The sequence below is a fragment of the Sceloporus occidentalis genome, unplaced genomic scaffold (genome assembly GCF_023333645.1).
Source record: "Sceloporus occidentalis isolate IW3139 unplaced genomic scaffold, rSceOcc1.0.p SCAF_100, whole genome shotgun sequence".
Classification (NCBI taxonomy): domain Eukaryota; kingdom Metazoa; phylum Chordata; class Lepidosauria; order Squamata; family Phrynosomatidae; genus Sceloporus; species Sceloporus occidentalis.
Genome location: NW_028317080.1, coordinates 1,404,944 through 1,431,641, shown reverse-complemented (window position 1 = coordinate 1,431,641; position 26,698 = coordinate 1,404,944). Strand labels below are relative to the sequence as shown.

The 26,698-nt window shown below is 42.8% G+C and overlaps 1 protein-coding gene across 1 annotated transcript; it reads left to right on the top strand.

The window, feature by feature from the left end:
- The first annotated feature begins 320 nt into the window (after nt 1-320).
- LOC149284043 (RNA helicase aquarius-like) lies at nt 321-26,481 on the top strand. Its single transcript, XM_089497222.1, has 35 exons — nt 321-407; nt 1,571-1,627; nt 2,119-2,159; nt 2,851-2,886; nt 5,038-5,158; nt 5,284-5,427; nt 5,842-5,910; nt 6,503-6,603; nt 7,122-7,198; nt 7,720-7,784; nt 7,868-7,984; nt 8,062-8,175; nt 8,295-8,398; nt 8,576-8,678; nt 9,148-9,268; nt 9,779-9,920; nt 10,741-10,919; nt 12,034-12,201; nt 12,911-13,080; nt 15,033-15,274; nt 15,379-15,525; nt 15,854-15,923; nt 17,576-17,686; nt 18,566-18,675; nt 18,983-19,118; nt 19,760-19,969; nt 20,804-20,941; nt 21,224-21,295; nt 21,544-21,731; nt 21,829-22,000; nt 22,239-22,409; nt 22,515-22,600; nt 24,172-24,346; nt 24,430-24,549; nt 26,017-26,481. The coding sequence occupies exons 1-35, from the start codon at nt 321-323 to the stop codon at nt 26,479-26,481; spliced, it is 4,629 nt and encodes a 1,542-aa protein (XP_089353348.1).
- The last annotated feature ends 217 nt before the right edge of the window (nt 26,482-26,698 follow it).

The window sequence follows — 26,698 nt, the reverse complement described above, 5'->3', positions numbered from 1 at the left end:
GAACTTCCCCTTAAATGTTGTTTCTGTGGAGCTAGGCACAGGGTACCCGATTGTCTGCCCCGGAACCTGCATTACTTATAAGTTTAGTTAAGGGGCTTTTTTTCCCGATTCCGTGCGTTGGCTTTCCGTATGAATAACCTTTTGCGCGGCAGCCTTCTCGGCTGCAGCAGGCGGCGCTGCTTATATTACAGAACGTGTCGCTTTGCTTTGCTCGTCACGTCCCCTTTCGTCACGCCGTGTCAGTCCTTCCGGTTCAGGAGTTGTGGCTGCGTTTTTACTCTTTCAGACCCGTGCGCGTCCCGGTTTCTCGGTGTGTAACCATGGAAACCCGACCCGCCGGACAGCCGACAGTCCGGAAAATGGCGACCCCGACGGTAACCCAGATGAACGCGGAGTTTGTCACTCAGGTGAGACTGCTGTTATTCCATGTGGCGCTGCCTCTGTTTGAATAATGGGCTCCCTTCCCCCTGTGGATATTAAACTCCATGCCGGCTCTTCCAGCTGCAGCCCGACAGTATGTAGGCTCTATACACCGTCAAATTACAATAGATTGCTTTCTATAGCGCTATCATATTCCGTAGCGCTGTACACTGCAATTGGCACCGATTTGAGATGGATATATATCGTAAAGCTACTCACTTTGGGCCAAGTGATAAATGCGAGGCGGTTACCATGGTTACGGTTGCCGCTGTTTTCTAGTGTTCTAGCACTTTACGTTATGTTCACAAACATAATATATATATATTGACATTAGTTTACCCCGAAAAGGGGGAACTGGAATAATCACACCGGTTGAGTGTAGATAAGGAAATATTGTACCGCGCTACGGAGTATGAAGGCGCTATAATATAAAACAATAATAACATGGCTGTGCTTTTAAGATATGGAATGGGCAGTCTGGGGTCAACTTGGACTTAACCTTTGAAATATAAATTCAGAAGTGTCAAAATATTATATAGTCTTTTGCTGTTGGTTAAAATCGGAATTGGGGATACCATCTTATCAAAGTAATAATAAAAAATGTTTCCCCATAATCCTAGGAGCTTAGGGTTCATTTTTGTTTACACTTCGTGGAAAACATACTAAAACAATACATCAGATATAAACGCTTATTCAGCTGGCAATGCCAGGGGGCACAGTGGCATATCTGGGTGCGTATAAGGCATATCAGGGGGTTATAAGGCATAACAGGGGGTCAGGTTGGCAAGTAAAAGGAAATAAAAACTAGAAATACATTTTTCTCAATCATAGTTTTTATGTAGCATTTCAGATAAGGGATCATTTGGGATATCGCCCGTGTGCCGGCTTCTGGTGTGCTATATTATACCCGTTCTGCCCTCGCCGGCCGGTTGTGCGGCTCAAAGAGTCAAGGTGGTCAGACACCAGCAACGGGCGCTTCTTAAGTTCAGTAACCTGAAACCTTTCCGACGGCTGCACTAATCTTTTTAAAGGTGACCCACACTGGGCAGGGAGTGTTAAATGCTCAGATTTTTTTTGTGTTTTCATCTCGCTTTGTGTCTAATATGAGAAATGGAATATAAACCCAATATTCTGCCCTTATTTCATCCAGCTGGCAAAAACTTACTGGGCTCCACACTCAAAGAAGAAGCAACCCTTTGATTATAAGGTAAGTCAACATTATTTTCATGTACAAACCGCTTGGAAGGGAGAATGTTATTATATAGGTAATTATAATCCTACATATTATGTATGGACTCCTTATCATACTGGCTTGTGGAACGGCATGTAAACCACCAAGCCCGACGATCCGACTAATGAAAGCATTGTGCAAGCGGGACCTCATTAGCATTGCCATAAAGAGCCGTCTCAATGTAGTTCCTGACCTGGGAAGATCATCCAAATTATCTGACAAAACAATGGCGGCCTCCTGGACTGCAGACAACAAACTTGGCGAAGAATAAAACTATTTGTCAATTAAAAATTGTAACTGTTATCTGTGTCCAGCGGTCAGGTTTTGTCCCACAGGGTGTAACCAGCGGTAAGAATGGCAGAGCCATTAATGATATAAAATATTTATTTATATCATTCCCCAAATGGAGAATTATTACCTAGACTTCACCCTCATACCAAGGGTTTTTCTTTCTTTTTTTTAAATAGGTAATAGAAGAGATATACGTGAAGGAAATTGTAAAATCAAGGTAAGTTCTGCTCATATAACATACGGACGTGTAGTATTTAGAGCAGTCTTTGGCGCCAGTGAGACGTATTTAGGATCCATACATACCAAATTTGCTCGATTATAAGACGACACCCAAAATTTGAATATTAATTTAGGGGGAAAAGCCGGAATATTAGACTACCCTATAGGAAAAAGTTTTACTAGTAAATATTAATTCACATGTAAACATTTTGTTTCATATTTAATAAAAACTATGTTTGAGAAAAATGCATTTCCTTTTATATGCCACTCTGTCCCCAGATATGCCTTATACCCCCTTATATGCCACTCTGTCCCCAGATATGCCTTATACCCCCTTATATGCCACTCTGTCCCCAGATATGCCTTATATGCCACTCTGTCCCCAGATATGCCTTATACCCCCTTATATGCCACTCTGTCCCCAGATATGCCTTATACCCCCTTATATGCCACTCTGTCCCCAGATATGCCTTTTATCCCCCTATATACCACTCTGCCCCCCCTGAAATGCCTTATATCCCCCTAAATGCCACTCTGCCCCAGGTATGCTTCATTGTGTCTTTTCATACGTTGAATGTTTCTTTCATGTATCCCTTTGCACATATATGATGCACATGTTTTTTTGTAATTTGTTTTTTAATCTCTCTACCATTCATCTCTCCTAATGAAAGTTTCTTTTTTTGTTGTAGGTTTGCCATCAGGAAGATAATGCTCTTGGAATTCAGGTGAGTTTGTAGCGCACCCTGACCACCCCCCCAGCATTTTTGTACTTTACCCCTTATTAAAGATCCTTGTTGAGTTGAGATATTACACAAAGGAGTCAAACAAAGACTCTTACAGATTTCAGATGCAAACTATTTACTACACAATAAGGCCGTAACATAGCAAACGTGAGTCGTCACAGGATGCCCGATCTTCAGATTATGTTTTCGTCAGTTGGCTCGTTGTTGAGAGCTCTGATCTCCGGCATCTGACGTTTCTTTCCATATTTATGGAGGACGTCGATAGGGAAGCAGCAGAGGAGAAGTCCCAGAAATACAGAGACTGCTGCAAGAACGTCGTAGGTCACAAAGTAGACGTTATGCTCTCCAGATGTGGGCGCTGCAGTCTTCTCCTGCGTCAGGTTGCTGTCGCCTTCAATCAGTTTAGCTGGAAGAGGAGCAGCGCTGAGTTCGGTCACCAGCAAGAATATGAAGAAAATGATCAGCCTCATCTTTCTTCTTCAATGCTTCTTCAACAAGCGTCTGGAGTCTATACCGTGCACGGTTTTGTCTCTCAATGCTTCTTTAACAAGTAGCCAGAGTCTATACTATACACAGCTTCGTCTTCAATGTTTTTCAACAAGTGGCCTGAGCCTGTAACGTGCTCAGTTACTAGCCTTGCCTTTATTACATCACTGGGCCGTGATGTCACAACTGCAGGGCTGTCGCAGCAGGAGTTTTTTTTTTTTTGAATGCAAAGAGTATTGAATTACAGAACTTTATTGTCATCGTGTGTTGTACATCTGAACAAAACAAATCCCCCCCCCATGGTGAGACTTGTGATATGTGCAAATATCCCTCGTGTTACTCGTCTTTATCGCTCTTCTTCTTATTCAAACCAAAGAATTGCTGTTACTTTTCATAACGGCCTCCCTTCAAAAAGTTAATCAACAAACCATAGAAATTATATTTGTTTTGCTAGATGGAGAATCGGTTAGTTGAAACATTGACCACCACCTTTTGTGTGTCACAAACTAATGATTTTTTTTTTTATTTTGTTTTATGCAAACCTGTTTTGCCATTTATTTATTTTTTGTATCTGTGGCACATTACCAGATCATGTGTTCAGTGCAAGAAAACAATTATATATATGTATGTGTAATATATATATATATATATATATATATGTGTGTGTGTGTGTGTATAATTACAAAAGATATGTAATATATTTTATATTGCTTAAAATTATATATATATATATATATATATATATATATATATATATATACACACACACATACATGTATGCATACACACTACTCATTTTTTCATGTTGGACAAATACATCACGCAAGGTCAGACAAAGGAGCTTACGGATACATAAATAGCTTCCTGGATTTCAGGAAATGTTGCGTAGTGAAAGGGATGGATCACTTTCCGTCGAAAGCTTTCTATGTGAAAGACATCGCCCTCTTGGGAATCCTTTAGCTGTTGCCCCCTGTGCGTTGCAATTGCGCAGAAGCTCTTACCCAATCAGCAGAAAACCGATCTTGCACACAGAGATACTTTTGCTTCATTAGGTTTTCATGTGAAATTTTCTTGGGGGGGTGTATCTACTAACCTGGGACTTTGCAGGAGCATTCAGCGTTCCTAAGCATTATAACTGAGCTTCTCTTGCGAGGAGGGTCAGCGGAAGTTTGTGAAGTACACAGAGAGAGATTCCTTGAAACTAAGACTAATCAGTGTTACTGTACATATACCATACAATACATCAATGTTACTATACATTATGCTAAGACAATTCACCCCTCTTGCCTGAGTAACATATTAAAATCTCAGATTTAGGTTTTTTTTGGGGTTTTTTGTTTTTTTTTAGGAAACCATGTTTTTTGGTTTAAAAAAAATAAAATAGAAATATATATATATATAATTTTGTCTGTTTAGCTTTTGCATCAAAAGAGATTCTGGTGCAAAGTTTTATTACCTTAGGTTGTCCGATGAGCTGTTTATTGCATGTTGAAGGTAGGATCCCCAAATAAGTGTCGTAATGACCTTCTCGCTAATAGATGAAACGTATATATATTTTGTAAACAACGTTTACACAATGGTGCTTAGTTCTATATATATATATATATATATATATTCTAAAGTGTTGATCTGACCTGTTTGTTTCAGCCAGTACCTGGAGAACTATCTGTGGCTGAATTACACGCCAGAAGTTTCTAGCAAAGCCTACGTAATGTCCATCTGCTGCATGGTGAACGAGAAGTTCCGCGAGAATGTGCCTGCCTGGGAGGTAACCGCTCTCCCCTGCCTATTGCTATCATTAGAATAATTTGATTGTTCCTTTGGGTAACTTTGTGGTTTCGGAGTCAGATTCCCTTTCTGGGGATTCATTTATTAAACTCTTTTTGTTTCCAGACTTTCAAGAGGAAGCCTCAACACTTTCCTTCGTTCTTCAAGAGCATTATGGAAGCATCGGTAGCTGATGAGGCGGAAAGCGAATACTCCTTACACGAGCGTACAATCTTGCTTCTTTTCCTGGATCACTGCTTCAATAGCTTGGTAAGTGTTTCCCGCAGTCTCTCCGTCTTGTGAAAGGGAACCTATGCCCACAAATCTGACACAGCTTAGAGGAATTCTCTTGTTTACCCACCACATGGTTGCGACTTGGTGCCCACCACATGGTTGCGACTTGGTGCCCACCACATGGTTGCGACTTGGTGCCCACCACATGGTTGCGACTTGGTGCCCACCACATGGTAGAGACATGACGCTACATCTGGTTAAATACAATCCAATGCACAACGTGTTACGATATCCACCATTCTACATCCTACTCTCATGGCCTCGCAACATCTGGGTTCATTGTTTCTTGTGCAGGGGCTCGATTGCCTACAAAAGAAACAGAATGCTCCTCTTGTCAGGCTAATATATGTACGAAGTAAACACTATATTTTTCTATCCTCCTTTTGGCAGGAAGTTGATTTAATCCGTGGACAAGTTCAGCAGCTGATATCTTTACCCATGTGGACCTGCCTGCAAAACGTAAGCGCGCCGCTCGTTCGAAATGTACTAAATATTGTTAGTGAATCTGTGTAGCGGCTGTGAAAGATCTCATTGGAATTCCTGTGGATTATTTACTCCCCAGTGACCATTAAACTTTAAGGAAGATGTGAACTTCTGTCAGAGACTCCATAGGCTGTTATGTTATCTCTGCCTCATTTATTTAATGAGGTCTTTATAGCCAGGTTCTCATCACTTCTGTTGTAGTGTACTTCTACGTGTAAGAGGCCCATCTACGCGGCTGGAGAAAATGAAGTATGACTTGCAAAGCTATGGAGCTGCTTGTAAAAAACTACAATATAGGTCTAGATGGCTTGTTGATAGACACGACTTCTTCACTTATGGAGGTGGCGACATTAACCCTAGAGGCTTGTTCACAAGAGAATCGGGTGCATTGAGAAGACACGTTCCGTCTTATTGCCTTTCTTGCAGGGAAAATTAGCCAGGCTTACCCTTTCCCAGTTTGTAATCTCTGCGCAACCGATCTAGAGCTCATGGAAAAGTTAATATTTCCCCCTTTTTTTTTTCTTTTTCTCAAAAACAAGTTAATTTACCCAGCCTGCTTCTCTTGTAGCATCGTCTGGAGCAGGAGCTGAAGAAGATGCAGAAGCTGAGGAAGTTCTGGAATCTCATAAAGAAAACCGATGAGAAGATGGATTCCCAGGCACGGGCGCAGTATGTACCCATGAACGTTTCTCCCATTATCACACACATTTTTTTTTTCCCCAATTGCGATTCACAAAAAGTGGGGGTTGTTAATTTCAAATTCCTGGGGGGCTCTCTGAACCTCGAAATGGTGAGTGGTCTGCAGGATAAAACTTATGAAGGGACGATCTCAATATGTACAGCCTGGCGGAAAGAAGAGGGAGAGATGATACGATATAAACATTTAAATCCATGAAGGGATTTAACAAAGTACGGGGAGAAAGTCTATTTCAAAGGAGGGGAAATATCAGAACAAAAAGGTCCCAATCTAAAACGAGAGGGTGAGAGGCTTTGATGTAATACAAAGAAGTTCTACTTCGGGGAACGGATGGAAGATAAAAAGCAACAGCCTCTCAGCAGAAGTGGTAGAGGTTAACACCGTAAGGGAATATAAACACGCATTATGCATTCTTCTATAGTGGGTTTGTCAGAGACCCTAAACTTCCCCTTTAAATGTGGCCTAATATGATTTTTCCTTTGCCTTTCAGGGCGACGCAGGAACGAACATTTCTTTGGCAGCTTATCCAGAAGTTTTTATCGGTTCTCCAATCCATCTCAGCTTCAGGTAATGGTGGCCTCTTACACAGGGGTTTCCATAGTGCCTGCCTAATTTAAAATGATTTGCCGCAAGTGTGACAGTAGAAATGATCTAGTTTATAAGGAAAGGATTCCTTTAGTGCTCGATCCAGATAAATTGGAAATAGCACAAATGATGGGCATGGTGTGTTAAAGGGTACGTGTAAAACATTTATTGAAATGTAACAAATCATCTTCCCGCGTTGTTACTGCAACCTTAATTATTAGAAATAGTTGTGTCTTCAAATGCTGAGTGCTGCTGTTAATGGACTTAATGCTTGAATGTTAAATACTTACACAAATAACCCCTGCTCACTAGTTTTGACCAGAAAGTAACCTATATAATAATAAAAAATGATACCTCCTTGTTGTAATCTGGGATTGTTTAAGGCTATTCATTCCAAAGTCATTAATTATGTCTTTCAAAGGCAAATGCCCTTAAATGCTTATGTTCTTTGTTCTTTTAAATCCTTTGAATACTGAGTTTTTACACTCCTTTGCCTCCATTAGCACCAGTGCCGCTGGAGAAGGTCCACTACTGCGAACGCTTCATAGAGCTGATGATTGACCTGGAGGTAACTTGTCGTTATTCTTGCATGACCACCATCATTTATTGGGGGTCTTCTTTTTTTCCTTACTAACTGTCCGTTCCTCACAGGCCTTACTTCCCACCCGGCGCTGGTTCAACACAGTGTTAGATGACTCTCATATTGTGGTCCATTGTCACTTATCTAACCTCAGCAAGCGAGAACAGGAGGGACATCTCTTTTCTCAGGTGAGGCGAGAGATCATTAATGCGTGGCAAAAGAATACGTTTGGGTCGGCTTCCTAAGCACATAACGTTTCTTATAGCTCCTGGATATGTTGAAATTCTACGCTGGGTTTGAAATTAACGATCAGACTGGGAATGCCTTGACAGAGAATGAGATGACAACCATACACTATGACCGCATTACATCCCTTCAGGTCAGTGCGATTCCCCTACTGGATTATTTGGGGTAGCATTTATTATTTATTTTAAAATGACTTTATGAAAACTATAAAGTTTATCTGCCCTTACTACTTTTTTTGTTTGTGTCATTTAGAGAACGGCTTTTGCACACTTCTCTGAGCTGTATTGCTTTGCGCTGTCCAACGTGGCTGCTGTGGATACAAGGGAATCTCTTGTCAAGTTCTTTGGACCTCTAAGGTAAACACACATCAAGATTCCTATTCAGTAAAGTATTCTTTTTTTAATGGGAAGCTGTCATTACGTTCCTCGTATGTTAAAGCGGGACACCATTTTTTATTTATTTATTAATAGATTAAAAATATAAAGAGTCGGCCCAGTGTTGTGATGTTTTGAACGTGTTCTGTTGTGTTGCAGTACCAGCACCCTCCACCGTGTGGCATCGCACCTCTGCCTTTTGCCTGCTTTGCCTGAAGGAGTTGAAACAAAATACGAGAAGGAGTTTCTCATGGAGCTGCTGGTATGTTGCTCGGAGAGGCTTCAGTGTGTATTTCAATGCTTTCTTCTTCATTTCTGTTGCTGCGAATGTTGTATCCTAAATTATTCTTGTGTAAATTCAAATATTTCCCTCTACGTTAGGAGTATCTAACATGTGGGCAAACAAACATGTAGCTCTCAGTGTCCATCAACACCACTCATGGTCGTGATCAAGGCTTTGTTTGTCCTAAGATAGCTAGAATCACGGGAGGTTTACACTTCAGATGAAACTCAGACTTTTACCGGCTTAGATTGTCGGGGTTTGAAGCTGAAGTGGTTCCAGGTGCAGTGGGCAAGATTGCCTGTCCTGCTTATCCCACCTAGATGACATGATAATAGCGGTGTATATAAGCTCTGATGCACCAAGGGCGTTACTTACAGAGGACCAGAGCAAAGGTTTAGGAGCACTTAGGTAGTAATGATATAATGCTTTTTCTTGTATCATGGGACAGGTGTCACGTCATGAAAGGAGAATCTCCCAGATCCAGCAGCTGAACCAAATGCCCTTGTACCCAACAGAGAAAATCATCTGGGATGAGAACATCGTACCCACGGAGTATTACTCCGGGGAAGGTAAGAGTCCATGTAAACTCCTCATTTCTTGGTATTCACCTTGTGGAGCTGATAGAAATACACAGCTCTCACCTTCCTGCCTTTTTCTGGGGGCGGGGGAGAAATTGCGAAAAATGGCATGTTTACTAAAAAAAAAAAAAATATGTGGATGATGTGTTCCCCGAAGTGTTTTGTTTAAACCGCCATTTCCTTAACAAATCTGCTTATTGGCTGTTCTGGATTTGAAGTCCTAGCACCGCTCTCGTACTTACTGGATTGTTAGTATATTCATATTGTCTCTGCTGTCCTATAGAAAGTAATATGTAATGTAAACCGATAGAACTGTTATGGTGCATTTACTATTTGTACATGTCGATGGCTTCTTTTGCCTAACATGGGATCCTGATGTGGAGTCATACTTTACATCAGAGTAAAACTAATTGTGTCAATCGTTTTGCTTGTTTATTCATGAGTCGTGCCTATATTTCAGAGCTGGTTAGGATTGTCACGCTGTAACTGATCTTCCATTAGGTTGCCTGGCATTGCCAAAGCTCAATCTGCAGTTCCTTACGCTCCACGACTACCTTCTAAGGAATTTCAATCTTTTCCGCTTGGAGTCTACTTACGAGATTAGACAAGACATAGAAGATGTGGTATGCCGGATGAAACCATGGTAAGTGGCACCATCAGACCATCTTCATCCACTGTTTCTTCTTATACTACTACGCCGTGTGTCCCTGTAAGGTCCCAAAACACAAATAAAACGCTCGAAGTAGAAGTTGCTGAGCTTCTCCTCCGTGGCAATGCGCTCCTATTAAAATCAGTTGGAGTGCGTACTGCGCATGCACACAGGGGGCAGCACTTGCCAGCCAGTGCCGAAGAGGGCCGCAAGAGAGTAGACCACAAAGAAAGACCACGGCAATTTAAAGGGACCACCACACAGCAGTCACATTCATTAAAGTGGACGTGACGACTGGAGTGTCCCTTTAAATTAGTTTTGTTATTTTTCTCGCTCTGCCCCATGTTTTTTTTTTTTGTGTGTCCCTTTTAATAACGCGTAGGTTTGTTCCAGGGCAGAGCTCCCTGGCGTTCTTTGCAGATCCGTTGCCTACCCGGGCTCTGGAGGAGCGAGGACTCAGGGAACCTGAGCCTGTGCTCTGCTTCATGTTACGAGGCTATTTCAGGATGCCGAGTCTGCTTGTCTTTGATCAGTAACCCTCTTGCTGCTCTGCACGCTGACTCTGCAATCCATTAACTAACATAAAAGACTTTCTAGCGCGGCGAGCCTTGTGCTGAATTAGATATAAACATTTTAATTTCACGGAGAGGACAGGTGGCCGCAAATATTTCCACAGCATGGCTTTTAAGCAGTTGAGACAACGCCGTCTTGTGAACATATTGTGTTTATTTTGTATATTCTCTCCGGTACAGATACTGTATATATAAAAAAATACAAGTACACCCCCAGTAACTGTGCATTACTCCTGACGCAGGCAGTCTGAATATGGCGGCACAGTGTTTGGCGGATGGGCACGCATGGCCCAGCCAATTGTGGCTTTCTCCGTTGTGGAAGTAGCCAAGCCTAACATAGGTGAAAACTGGCCAACGCGTGTCCGAGCTGATGTCACGATCAACCTGAATATCCGAAACCAGATCAAGGACGAGTGGGAAGGTACGGAAGCCGTTCTTCTTCTACGGGTTGCCTTTGCTCTGTCTTACCTCGCTCTTCCTGTCTACTTTACTCACAGATCTAGAGCCAAAAAGTGCAGTCCCCGATTTGCCAGAGCTTGAATTGGCATGGAGGGGCTTTTATGAGTTAAATAAATGTTTGATACCAGAAACTCTACCTGTATGCTTGTGATCCAGTGGGCCCAAGCGTATAGTATAGCCACGGATCTTAGATCCTGTAGGGAATGTTCTTTGTATATGGGCACCTCGATTCTCTCTAATGATTTTCTTTTTATAATAGACTAGATGACGGCTATTCTCAGGGAGTATCGATTCCCACAATCCTTACTGTGATCTAAAAATATGCTGATTTTCGATTGCAGGGGCCAGGTTTTCGAGACAGCCTTGACTGATGAGTGTAATTTATATGTTGAAGGCCCTGTGAGTAGCTCTCGGGGTCCTGCCAGCTGGCACTCGGGAGCATAACATATCCCCGTAGGTCCTCTGCTTGGAACCTCACACTTAAGGTGACCTTTGTTGGCAGGGCAATTAAGCCCCATGTGTTTGACCAGCACAGGGACGGAACCTTGCCGAGTGCCAGGCAGCACGCTTGCCACAGTCCGTCACCAGGTGTCTGGCGGCGTTACAGAGCACAGATGCTTCTCGCTGCACACTTATAGCACCTCATTATGTCATAGGAATCAGTCACTTTTTGCCCCTGTTATCCATGTTTAAAGTCACAGCTGGGTCACATATGGCAACTCTTAAGCCAGTTAATGATTTGTATCTACTATAAGGCCAGGAATCTGTGCTCATCCAGTGGAAACATACTGTACATTACAGCTGCCGTTTAACAATATTGTGCATTATGACGCGTTTATATGGCCTTGTAACTATATCGGTTACGGTTTTGCTTGGGTACGTTCCTAATATTAATACTTGAGATAGGTGCTTTTTTTTTTTTTAATAGCATCTGTATTATGCATCTGCTGGGTGTGCACCAGGTATACAAATCAGTCTTTCCTCCCCACTGATATCTCTATGCTTTATAGAATTTGTGACTTTTTGACTGCAGGGACCTAAGTGGCAAAATATCTTACTCTTCACCATCCCTCTAGGCCTCCGTAAGCATGACGTCTGCTTCCTTATTACCTTGAGGCCCACCCTGCCATATGGTACCAAGATTGACCGCCGTCAACCCATCGCCGAGCAAACTGGCTTGATGTATGTGCGAGGCTGTGAGATTCAAGGCATGCTGGACGAGAAGGGACGTGTCATAGAGGAAGGTGAAGTACATTTCACTTTTATAATTGTTACTAAATCAGACTCGCTTCTCACGTAATGCTGGGGAGAAATAAACAACATTTTCTGGCAGATAAGACATCTGCCCGTGTCTTCTTGGAGGTTTCTCAGGAGAAAATTTGCCGGGTGGTACCAGTAGGTGTAATTAATACAGTATTATTATTATCTGATTCCCGCTGTCCATGCTCTGTGAGACCCAATTTAAAGTAGAAGTCACGTAGACAATATTTTCCCCTTGAGCATAAAATACAATGCAATCTACAGTAATGTGGGTTATTAAAAAAATCTGGTTTTAGTTCATTTCGTTCCCATAAACTTTCTTTATCTGCATGGCCTGGAGGCTTGCCCGTGTTGTCAGGCGTGTGACTTTCTCGGCATAGTCACCACACTGAGCTGATTCTTTATGGCAATGCTAATAAAGTCCATTCCTGCATAGACTTAATCTGAATGTCTGATTGGGTGATTAACAATGGTCTATTGTTAACCACAAGTAGTACCATAACGGGGCTAAAACGCATACAAATGGCTGATATACAGCTGCCTGATAACATTCTAAAAAAACAGGCTGAAGTCGTTAATCAAAATACTCATTCATCTGCCTGGTAAATTGTGGTTTTTGTGTAATTGTACTTCTCAAGTCCTGATTGTCAGCAGCGTTCTTTTTCTTTTAACATACTTTCTCTGTATATGTAGGTCCAGAGCCTAAACCCAAGCTGAAAGGGGACTCCAGGACGTACCGTGTGTTCCTAGATCCCAATCAGTACCAACAGGACATGACGAATACTATCCAAAGCGGGGCGGAGGACGTCTATGAAACATTTAATCTCATAATGAGACGGAAACCCAAAGAAAACAACTTCAAGGTAATCTGCGATAGGACTATCGGTAACACAATGCCTGCCCTTGCTGTGGTGGGTATGATTTCAGCGATCATCTACATGTGTTAAAAGTAGGTGAGATGGTAAAATTTGGGCAGGACAGACTGATTTCTGGAGGCGCGGCGTTTCCGTTGGATTTTATTCACAGCATAAGGACCTGCATTAGGAGTCTGTCTTGGTTCAGGTTTATGCTTCGGCTCTTCGGACAGAGCCCCCAGCATCTATGTTGTAGACCCTCGGAAGCTATCGTTCAAATAACCCCTTTTCCTGTTGAATTTATTAATTTAATTAAAATGATCTGTGTGACGCTAAATGTGGAATTAAAAACAAAAACCAGTATAGGAAAGGCTCAAAATGAATCCAAATAGTTGCAGGATTCTCGAAGGTAATCAAACCCAAGTATTAACTATACCCACACACCAGAACTGGAACCCTGCCGTTAAAACGTAACTTTTAATGTTATTGTTATAAAAAAAAAATCACAATGTAATAAACTGTATCTATATTGTAGCGGCAGTTTAAATGTAAAACTCCTCCTCTATATACTGCAGGTCTGTATCACGGCTCGTCCAAATAAAACATTCTCCCCCAAATTCAGGGATTAGCCAGCAGCCGACAGAAAGGGAAGGACTCTGATCTAATGATCTGCCTGCCTGCGAAAGATTCTAACGCTGCCTAATAACAGAAAGGGAAGGACTCTGATCTAATGATCTGCCTGCCTGCCTGTCTGCGAAAGATTCTAACGCTGCCTAATAACAGAAAGGGAAGGACTCTGATCTAATGATCTGCCTGCCTGTGAAAGATTCTAACGCTGCCTAATAACAGAAAAGGGAATTAAATAAGTAAACCCGACGGGCGTTTCTCCGTAGCGTTCACTACATTTTCGTCAGGGGATTGTGGACGCGGGGGCCTCCGAACAGCTTTAAGTAACCCGTGCCAAGCGTTGATTGGACGGCCGCACCACACCCTCATTCGTTAATTTATTAACTCCTAAACTCCCAGTGGAGCCACCAGCAGGGGGCTTAAGCATCATTCTGCTTTACAACAGGTAGCTGAAAGCAGGGGATTAACCCCTCGAATCCCACATACCAAAATTACCCCAAGGTCTTACTTAATTCAGACTCGAGATCACATTCCCATTATTAATGTTGAACCTGAGCATTAACCCCAGCAATTTTCCATTGTGATTAATACACCTATATACAGCCGATATACAATCTAGCCCATCGGATGAATTTAATACAGAAGGAATGCACCCCAATAGTATTTATATTACCACCCCAAAAGTAAATATATGAGCTCATGAATGACGTATTCATTTTAATAATAATAAACTTGTGGGGAGGAGAAAAAAACAAAACACATATATAATGATAATCAAATGTGATAGACATAGTTACGTTTTAATGGCAGGATTTCGGTTCTGCTAAATGTGGAATTACATTAAGCTTAGTTATCATTTTAAAGCTGAACTTTTTTTGGAACGTTGCGGAATAGTCATTCACGTAGGAGGTGTTGGTACCCATCCTGCATTTGTGGTACTTGCATGAGGGTTTTGGTTCAGTATCCGGCAAGTTGGTTTTAGGTTGGCGACCGGGTTGAAATAATTGAGATATGGTTAAGTAATTACAATAATCACCCAGTACATCCCATCGTATCTAGAATAATCTGTTCTGATCACAATATTACTCCAATCAGGGTGATCATAAGGGTTTGGTCTTTACCCCTTTTTCTTCTGATACATTTGGTGTGGACAGTTTATTACAGAAGAGGGTGAAAGCTGTGTATACTTTTCATACTATTGATGGGTCAGAAACATAAATATGATAAGCTGTGTCCATAGTAAGTCAAACATCATATGCTTTTTATGAAGTAATGAAGAGGGGTGGCCAACGTTATCTGAGCTACTTACCAAGATGTTCGACTTTTCTTGATAGGCCGTGCTGGAAACCATCCGGAAGCTCATGAACACGGACTGCGTGGTGCCAGACTGGCTCCACGATATCATATTGGGATATGGAGACCCAGGCAGCGCCCATTACTCAAAGATGCCCAACCAGATTGCAACTCTTGACTTCAACGATACGTTTTTAAGCCTGGACCACCTCAAGGCTTGCTTCCCTGGCTATCGGGTCAAGGTAACGGTGAAGGACCCAGCTCTGCACAAGGCCCCTTTTAGGTAATGAACGGTAATAAGCTTCGCTCTGTAAAGCTTGGCTGGTAAATAAGCTTGCGTATTGTACAGTCATGGAGAACGATCTTAAATGTTCTGCCTTTCCTCAGGATTACATTTCCAATCTGTGAAGGAAAAGGGAAGAAACGGAAAAGCTCAGATGAGGAGGAGAACACGCAGGAGGAGCCCCCAACGTTGACCGTAGAACCTCATATCATCCCAAATCGTGGGCCGTACCCGTACAACCAGCCAAAACGGTAAAGACAAAATGTTGTATTTTGCTAATTACATTGATACAGTAGTCAGACAAGGACACAACTTTTAAAAAAAATCCTATTTAACTGTAATCACTGTCAAAATTACTAGTAACATTTATCAGATGTCACTAAAACTGTAGCTTTTTTAATGTTTTTTTTTTAATAGTGTTTTTGTTTTTGTAGTTTCAAAACAACTTTTAATCTGGAAGCACTTGTTGCTTCCAACGTAAACGGTGAAAATTGCGACTCGATTTGAACCATATTTTTTGCGGGATCGGTTTAGGCTGCGGCGTTACAATTCACTTTCGTGTTTCTTTTTGTTTACTAGCAATACCATTCAGTTTACCGCCACCCAGACGGAAGCGATCCGCGCCGGCATGCAGCCCGGTCTTACAATGGTAAGCCAAAAATCCTCTACTCGTTATATGGATTTTGTTAATCGAGCAAAATAAATCTGATTCGCATATACCATAATTAGCAGGTATCTATAACATTTGCAATCATGTGCAAGACCAAGGAGTATATGAAGTGAATTCATCTGATGCGTCCTATATTGATTCCTTTTCATTCATAATACATTTTGTGAAAGGATACACTGTACTGTGGTTACAAGTCAGAGAGGAATGCCCCCCCCCCCCCCCGGGGAGCGTAGAAACGTTTCTGCTTTGGGCGTCCATTTAATGCATTGGTACAAAGATATGGCCCGCGCTGTTCTCTTTTTGGCATCTGGTTTGTGGAACGCGTCATTTCAATTACTTTGCAAGCGATTGTCTGTGTTCAATAACTCGAGGTGCATTTTAATTAATTCAAGACAAATTCTCCGGTATCCTTCAATAGACAGTATTGATGTCGAAAACAGTGACGCGTTTTTAGGTCGTGTAATTGAATCCCGACGTTTCGTTTGCAGTCAAACCGTTTTCTGCTTACCGAGGGAAATGGCCAAAGCTTCTCGATGTTAGGTGACATAGTATGGAAATTACGAGGGATAGTGATTTATTATCCTATACCTGTATGTAACCCATCCGATGAAGCGTTAAGTGAACCCCCCCCCCCCCCCCCGAAAGAATACAAACTTTTGAGAAGATTTTAGGGCAACCATCAGTGGCTGCTTTCGTGTGACATGAAAATGTAGCATTCCTGCAAGAAATAGAAATAAGGGCAAAAATATGACTATTAACAGATTCTTTCTAGAAAGTCTTTTGGCCTCCAGAACTAGGAAGGACCTTTCTAATCCTGCAGCCAAGGAAGGTGTTCCCCGTTTTTATTCTTTCTTCCAAAGGTTTCATCTTATAAAAAGAGCAGAGAAACTATTAGGAAGCCTTTTCTGTTTTATGGCAACAACATATCAGTAAGGTGAAGCAAAAGCCGTCGCTAAGTGATCACCACAAAAAAAGTAATCATTTCATGTGAATTGCTTCTCAGTAGAAGAGTAGGCGCAACATCACCCTTAATCAAACCTCAAGTCCCCAAAACAACTTAAGATTTCGTAGACATTTGTCTTTGATGCCAAAAGCTCTGAAAGCAACAGTTCACCTTTAATACCTGAGAAAACAGGGACACTTACACCAGGGGCTGAAGTATAAGAAGAGGTCATGTCAGTGGCCCCATTACTCTCATGTCCCTCTCATGCCTCCTGGCTAATGGATCCTCAAGAGCTGCTGCATCAAGCATCGCATCCCATTTCTTCCATCGCATCATGTGTGTTTGGCTGTAGAACGCTGTCAGAGGAGCTTTTAGAATCTAGAGATGACCTCGTTCCCCCACGACCCTATCTCCCTAATGCCACCGGCATCAATATGACTATACATCGTGAAGTGTGAACTCTGTCTTTCTCGATGGGGGAAGTCACCTGGCTTGGCCATTGATAATACTTAATACTGGGCCTCGGTGTGATGTGTTTGAAAAGTGCCTCCAAGTCTTTATCTGCTTTATCTCCTTTCATGGCACCCTTCTTTTCAGATAGCGCTTCCTTTTGAAAGTCCTCCCAAATTTCTGTGTAGGAGAATTGTATTGTTTTGCTTACAAGTAAATGTTAAACTATTTTCCTTAGGTGGTCGGACCCCCCGGGACAGGGAAAACTGATGTGGCTGTTCAGATCATTTCCAATCTATACCACAACTTCCCGGAACAGCGGACGCTCATAGTTACCCATTCCAACCAGGTAGGCCTGTGAGCAGCCAAGCAATATTCAGCGATATGTCGTATTATGAACGGCACTCGTTCTGAGCGTTAGACGCGCCTCGATTTGTTGAGAATGTTCTTGGCAATTGATTGTTAAAACTAAAAAGTTTGTTGTATGTGACTTTTGTCAATGATGACCCTCTGCCTCTGATGTGTTGCCAACCTCAGTTTCTTAGGTACTCCTAGTGGCACATCCAGCTTCTAGCGTGTGATCATTTCCACACGTGACCTGTAATTGATCACTCCTGTCTTCTGTACCCCTTGGGGTGATATCTGACCCCGTCATTTGGACGTGAACCCCCCATCGTCCCCACTGCTTGCACTCCTTACAAGACGCTCTGGTAATTCTTATTTTAGATCTGGAAGCAGCAGGGGAGCCAGCCTCTCGCACGATAAAAATACCATTTATTAATGTTTGCCAAAGAAGCCCGTATACACGATCAAATCATGGTAATGGATACTGTGATAAAAAGGAAATCACTTGTCTTGTTTCATGTTATTTAATATCTCTGCAGAGACCTCACCAAGATTTCTCCGTATCCAAATATAATAACACATCCCAGATTTAGAACATAATTACGCATTCTGGAAGCAGTTGTGCAAACTAGAAAATAGTAACTGGCATACAGAAGAAGGGGGGTGACGTTCATGGAGAAATTCTTAGTTTTACTCTGCCATCTCCATCTAGTTGGATCTCTCCCATTCCATGAGCTTGTCTCTTAAGGGCACCCAACACGGTCTGTGTTACCTGGGAGCATCTATTTTGTGGGCCATCTTTTAGTCACGCACAATAGCTCCGTTGTAACAGAATCTCATATATTCCAAATGCTCTTACCAACCCGCATCCATTGATCCACAGGCTCTGAACCAGCTATTTGAGAAGATTATGGCCCTTGACATTGATGAGAGGCACCTTTTACGTTTGGGCCACGGAGAGGAGGAACTGGAGACGGAGAAAGATTTCAGCAGGTGAGCGTTACTCAGACAGTCCTCTAATGAGAATGCCGACAGTCCAACGTTAGTCCTTCAAGGTCAGGCCGTTGGCTTGTTGTGATGATGCGTGTTCCGCATCCCGTTTAACTCTGATCTCTCAAGTGACCGAGCATACACGTGACCGAGCATACACGTGTCCCCTTCGTTGGTAGGGTCATCTTTTCTTTTGGATGTACCTTCTTGTTTTGGTACTGGACTGCTAATGAAATGCCTCTTTGCCCCTCCTGTCAATATACATACACCAATGCTGATCTAAGTAATAACACATTGTGTCTCATTACAGGTATGGGCGAGTGAATTATGTGTTGGCAAGGAGATTGGTGCTTTTGAAGGAGGTCGCTCGCCTACAAGAGAGCCTAGGAGTCCCTGGGGATGTATCCTATACATGTGAGACAGCTGGCCACTTCTTCTTGTACCAGGTAATTGGTTCGTATTTACACCATGTAATGGTTTTTAGGAACGCATTAATATGCGCCAAGGAAATATTCTAAATGAACAGCCCTTTTTGGCAAAACATTGTTAATACCGAAATCCCGTTTTGTAATATATTTTCTGTTGTTTCACAAAATGTAATTACAGCTGCACATTTATTGTGTGCCTTGTAGCTTAACCCGCTCAACTAGACAAACACACTGACTCCTTATCGCCAAAAGATCACGACTTCTTTTATTTTAGGGAACTACCAGCAAGATTTTTTCATTAGAAGCATCACGTTAAGAGTTTTCAGAGTCATAGAATATTTTCAGACAGCTTTGTATTTGTCCGTGTGTTCTCGGTCATCTTACCCCAATCTATTACGCGAACACCCTAGGGAAGCAATAGAATGTCTCTGAGCCAGCCGCTCTGACTCATGAAAGTCTATGCCGGAAAGAATTAAGCATATCCATAAATAATCAGCTCGGAGAAATCACCCAAACTATCACATGACTTGACAACAATGGCTGCCTCCAATGTTTATTGGCACCAAGTTTTCTTTAGTGCTTGACTACATTATCGTATACAGCACTGTAATTAGGGCTCAAAGTGATTGATTGTACCCGTCTCTCGTTTGTGCCTACAGATTATGTCCCGGTGGGAGGCCTACCTCAGCAAGGTGAAAGCAAAGTCAACGCAGGCACTAGATGTGAATGATATTTCCAGTTTCTTCCCCTTCCACCAATACTTCTCGAATGCACCCCAGCCTATCTTCAAGGGGCGCTCATACGAGGAAGACATGGACATTGCCGAAGGGTGCTTCCGGCACATCAAGAAGATCTTCACCCAACTAGAGGTGAGTCCACGCTGGACACTTTGACATGAGCCGCTCATTAAAATGATTAGTTGAATGTTGCCTGGATCCGTAGCTTTGACAAAATAATTCTCCACCATAGAGTGAAACACCCATTTTTACAAAACTCTGTCCACAGCAGATCACGGCTCATGCGTTTTTGTTACCAGAAAGCCCTACATTTTATTGCTCCATGCAGTAGCGTCAATGAAATATTTGTGGGCCATATGAAATGTGTGGAATTACATGGGCGAAGGCGCAGTTGCAGGCTAAATCTAAAACAGCTGCAAGGCTTTTCTCAAAATACTAGAACTACATTATAATGAATCGGAAGAGACTCTGTATGTAATATGTGTTCTCTTAAACACGCCAAACAAAGCAACAAATGACTTGCCTTTACGGAGAAGCTGCAGATCCAGAAATGCAGCAGAATGCCTCTTCTGTGGCCGGTTTCGCTCCACTGAAATCAATGGGAATGCTTTCCGCAAATGCGCATAGGGGGTCTCGTCCGGCTCCCCTCTTTCCGGAAGTGTCCCTTAGCCAGTGCTAGTGCTTGACTGTTTGTAAGTGGGTGTAGTTAAAGGGGCAAATGCATATGATGTATTCTACAGAATCCCAGCTTCGTTTGCAATGTGAACCCGTGAACATTTAAAAGGATTACTGGGTTATATTATGCATTAAAGCACATAGGATGGTTTGGAGAGTCCCCTTTAGTCCGTGGGGCATTTTACTTTGCCACATTACATATATGATCTTTTTTTCCCCCCCCATACTGATTACTGTGCCGCATCAGACGTGAGTTTCCAATGTTTATTAACACACGTTTTGCTTCTCAAGGAGTTCCGAGCTTTTGAGCTGTTGCGCAGCGGACTGGATCGCTCCAAGTACCTACTCGTGAAAGAAGCAAAGATCATCGCAATGACCTGCACTCACGCCGCTCTGAAACGCCACGACCTTGTGGAGCTGGGGTTCAAGGTACATTCACGCCTGTGGAGCGCTGTTTCAGTAGATAGTAGCCCTGGATACAGACGAATCCCACAAAGGGTTAAGGTGGTCGCGTGCGCTATTGTTGGCCATAGTCGGTGAGGCACGGGTGGCTTATTGGCGCAGTTGGGATTTCATGTTTCTGTCAGCTGTCGTAAGACATGAGACTTCTTTGTTAAACGTCGTTCGCGGCCCAGGTTCTGTGCGAATCCAGACGGTCACCTTGAGGCCCCGTTCTTGCTGACTCTTGGATTCTGTTTTCTTTTTCTGCAGTACGATAACATTCTGATGGAGGAAGCTGCTCAGATCCTGGAAATTGAGACATTCATCCCCCTCCTCCTGCAGGTACAATATAGAATCATGACCACTAGTGCCACAAAGCTCGCAGCAGGTGGCCGTAAGAAGGAAAGCCCAAATCAGTTACTTCTTACAGGTCCGTGTCTGCAAGAAATCAGTTGTGTGCGGTTTCCCAAGATTAACCCCTTCATTAGTGACAGCATAAAAATAAGGCATTTCATTGGCAGCCATGGACTGTAGACCAATGTTTGTTAATTCTGCCCTGAAATGTTTTTTTTTTTTTGTTTTTTCCTCAGAACCCCGAGGATGGTTTCAGTAGGTTAAAACGTTGGATAATGATTGGGGATCATCACCAGCTGCCCCCCGTCATCAAGAACATGGCTTTCCAAAAATACTCCAACATGGAGCAGTCGCTCTTCACGAGGTTCGTTCGGCTGGGTGTGCCAACTGTGGATCTCGATGCCCAAGGGAGAGCCAGAGCCAGGTAGGGTTATCAAAGTTGGAACTGATGTAGCATCACGGAGTATGCCCAATGGAAAAGCTCTGATTGTTATGCATTATTGTTATCTCTCTTCTGGTAGTTTGTGCAATCTCTACAACTGGCGATACAAGAGTTTAGGAAACCTACCACACGTACAGCTGCTTCCAGAGTTCAGAGCAGCCAATGCCGGCCTCCAGTACGACTTCCAGCTTATAAACGTGGAAGACTTCAATGGCGTTGGGGAGTCTGAGCCTAACCCGTACTTCTACCAGGTACAGTTATTGTCAGACACTGACTACATTATATTTGTGCCATTACGCTATATGCTATAAATGCCCTTATAAAGCATGGCTGCTATGCATGGGTCGGCCTGTGTACAGCCAGTGGACGAACCCATTTATTCTAACCCCGTAATAAACTTAGATGTTACAAAGGAAAGCCCGAACAATGTTTCATTTGCTTAAACATGGCCTTTACACGTTCTCTGTGTTATGTACATGCTCTCTGCAGAATCTGGCCGAAGCGGAATATGCGGTGGCGTTGTTTATGTACATGCGTTTGATTGGCTATCCAGCTAACAGGATCAGCATCCTCACCACATACAATGGACAGAAACACTTAATCCGTGACATCATCAAGCAGCGATGTGGCAATAACCCCATCATTGGACAGCCCAATAAGGTAGGTGGGGCAGGCATGCGCAGACTATTGGGTTGGAACACGTAATGGAGGGGTTTGCAGGCAACAGTACTTTATGTTTGACATTTTTGTGTATTGTCCCTGTAGATAACGACTGTAGACAGATTCCAAGGACAGCAGAACGATTACATCATCCTCTCGCTGGTCAGGACCAAGGCAGTCGGCCACCTCAGGTATGTGACGTGAATGAATTCTGTTTTAAAGCGGTTGTTTTTTATAATCAGAATGTGCAGACTGCCGCCGTTTGCATGTCTTGGTAATGTTTTCAACGTACTGTAATATTTGGAAAGTTGCTCGGATCCACTTAGCGTCGACTATTACTGAGATAAAGAGGGATTTGTACGTTTGCATACACAAAACCTTCCTAACAGCATTGTTGGCAGCCCTAGAAATCCCTGAAGATTAAAACGGTGGAGTCCACAAGGCATCTTCTCTACCTCGTCTTTACAGGGACGGGGGCAAGTATACTAATGTAAGACTTAATGGGACTGCAGTGAAAGCTTCTCGACTTCCAGACACATTCATTCTATACAGATATGTTACTATACCGTTAAAAAAAAATATCCCCCCCCACCCGATTTCTTCTGTTTTTGCATATTTGTCACACTTAAATGTTTCAGATGATCCAACTAATTTTAATATCAGGCAAAGGCTACCTGAGTAAACAAAATAAAGGTTTTGGAGCGGCCGAGTCAAAGTCCTGACTTGAATCTGATCGATATGTTCCAACATGACCTTAAAAAGCCGGTTCTTGCTCGAAAAACCCTCCGGTGCGGCCGAGTTAGAAGTATTCCGGCCAAAATTCCTCCGCGGTGATGTAAAAGCCTCTGCCGATTATCACAAACGTTTGACTGCGGTTGTTGCTGCCAAGGGTGGTAAAACCAGTTATTAGGTTTAGGGGGCCAATTACATGGGTGGTACAGGTTTGGATTAACTCTTTACCTTCAATAAATGAAATGATCATTTTAAAAGCTGTTTGCTGTCTAATATTAAAATGAGTTGGATGGTCAGAAACATTTTAAATGTGACAAATAAGCAACCATAGAAGAGATAGAACTACAGGGCTGTTGAGAACAGAGAGACGCCGTATACATTGGTTTAAGAAATTGCTTAGATGAGTCTGTTCTTTTACATTTTGAGCGTGACACACAGACACGTAGAGTGATACGTTACACGGTAGCGCTTATGGTGTCATCTGGCTCGTTGAAGGCCAAAAAACTTTAGGTTTAACTAGAGAACCAACTATTTATGGTACGTGTCAACACAAGCGTCTTGGCTCGTGTTCCCGCGATAAGCTTATCGCGGGGAGGGTTTGGAATGAAATCTTTCTTTCTGTTTCCATTCACTGACGATGGTGGAAAAATAATTTAATACCAAAAAGGCAATATGAAACATACAAGAGGTTATCCTGGCCACCATTTCTCAAGGCCGCTCCGCCAGTGGACGTATCTTTAGTAAAAAGCCCAGCGCAGCTGTTTCAAATGTGTAACAATCTGAAACCAAAGGTCCCAATGGGCAGTAGGTATTTGATCATTAAAACTGATGAACGCGACCAGGAGTGGGAAAATAAATTGTATAATGTTTGTTTTAAGCTGGATATATATATATCATTGGGTTTTAAGTTGAAGGCACAGATATAATTGGCTTTAATACAGCAGACGCAGATCTCAGTCCCCGTCGTTGATACGGAGCTTTGCTTGCAGCACATGGTGAGCCGTTGACTTCATTATACTTTGCTCCGCAGGGATGTCAGGCGTTTGGTGGTCGCCATGTCCAGAGCTCGCCTCGGTCTGTACATTTTTGCCCGGGTCTCCCTGTTTCAGAACTGCTTTGAGTTGACTCCGGCGTTCCGCCAGCTCACGGCTCGCCCCCTGCAACTGCATATCATGCCTGGGGAGACGTACCCCGCCACGCGAATGGTAAGGAACAACCGCAGCACTTACGCTTTAATTAACACTTTAATCCGTCCTCCTCTTCACTGTTCTGTTTTACTGTTTTCCAGAATGGGGAGTTATTATCCTACCCTGCCCAGGTCATTAAGGACATGCCGGAGATGGCGACCTATGTGTACAACATGTACATGCATATGATCCAGAGCAGTCATCACTACCAGTATCGCCAGGTAAGGAGACATTGCACATGGCACCCCCCCCCATAGTGGACAACTTAAGGTGCCAGTGAAGCTCAGCTTGCCTGATTACCTATGTGATCAGCCTTTATTCGGCCAAAGTATTACTGAGAAGTCTTCAGTGAATTCCCAGACTTCTCCTGAGCTTGATGTGACCGATCTATCCGCGGCCGGAGCGGCACTGTTTTCGGCTTATGTTTTATGTAGACAGTCTGGCTGTGGGTTTCCATCTACCTACAACGCCCCTGTCGTAAGTAAGCATCCTATTCTGGTCATTTTTTTAGGCAGCTGCAAAACCATCATAATAACCTAATTCTGTCACGTTCATTTGTAATTCCCTTAATGGATTTGCTTTTACCATCCCTGCTGTTCTGTGTCAAGCCGCACTTAACAGAAGCTGCCGTCAAGCCCGAATCTTTGTTTAATTTATGGCCAAATCATATCTTTATTATCCTGTCGGCCAATAATTCTGCCCCGCTTTCAGTGCATGCGTGCGTTTCCCTATCAGAGATCTTGGGTATGGAACACAGAGCCTGTCAGAGCTTTGGGCCAGTGTCAAATGGTTACATTGGCATATAAATCTTGGCACGTGATTGAGGCAGGCCTTATGAGGTGAGGCGGTTTCTTTTAACCTTATATTATGTGTGAGCGAGGAAAGGGGACAGACCGACAGACGTAGGAGTCCTCCCTCCTGCTTGTGGCCGAATTCCACACTTTCAGCACTAAGTCTTTCCGCAGAGCCTTGGAAGCGTTATACGGCTGTGTAAATGTGCTGCAGAGGCACAAATCCCAATCGTTGTGTGCAGCGGAAAACGGAAAATGTCTGTCTTCCTGGTTTTTATTAACAGAGCAATGCTTAATCGATCTTCGGCTGGGACAATTTAGCCACTTCAAAGATAATGAATTGGTTTTATTACCTGTAACGTATTATTTTACACGGTTAGCAGATACGTAGGTCTCTTCTCATCACAATTTGGCTAGCACGGTGGCTATTGGGTAATAGATGCAACTCCAGCTATCATTTGGGTTTTAAAACATGAGTGCATACAGTGTAACCGTTCCAACTGATTGGCTACTCGCTATAACTTATCCTATATTGTATATGTGTGTGTGTATATATATATATATATATATATATATATATATAAATATAAATGTATTTCTACAGTAATTACATGCATTTTTAGTTGACCAAGCTGGATGGGACACTGGAGCTCCTTTAAAGCACAGCTGCAGATGTTCTTCATATTATGGGTTTGTGGTGTATTATCACTTGCCTTTATACACTTATTAAGCATCTGCATAGTAATGGTGATATAAAAGAAAGCAGAATGGAAATACATCAAGCGCATTGCTCATCAGAAATAATGATGTCCCTTCAATAATCAGTATATTCCGTGTTATAAGTTTAATAATTTGAGCAATCTTAAATCTGCATGATTTTGTGTTTCTCCATAACAGGGTCTAATGGCGCCTCCTGCATCCACAAAGCACGAGGACCATCGCCCCTCTCAGGATGAAGAGATGGAAGTAGAAAGTTTACCCTCGGAGACTAAAACAGCCGAGCCTCCGACATCTCCAGAACAGGACCAGTCCTCCAAGGTAGAAGTCTCCAAAAACAAAACCGACGGTGGTACAGAGATACTTTCAACTCAGAGTGAGGAGAAAGAGATGGAAGCGTCCGATGCCACAGAAGACATGACAGAATCCTCCAGGGAGCAGGAAGGAAAAGCTGAGACCGAGCCGGAGAAAAGTGACGCTCAACCAGCCGCAGCATCTGAGGAAGGAGCCAGGAACGAAGAGGTGGCACCTCAAGGTGTAGTGGAGCCAGCAGAAGGGCAAAATGAGGAGGACGCAGAACACCACACAATGCCCCAGCATCCTGGGAGGGACAGTGACAGTGAATACAGCGAGGACGAGGCCTAGCGGTTAACAGATAACATTCTCCCCATAATATAAACAGGTTTAGTATGTGGTCTTCAGTTGAAAATGCATTACCAGAACGCAGTTTAGGGTGAAAACCATTTGGTTTTGGCAATTGCTTATGAAAAGCTCCACCATTCCAGCGTTCAAATCCGTAAAATCCTTTGTACTGTGTTTTCTACAGCAGTCTGTCACCATTTATAGTAATGGAAATTAGGAG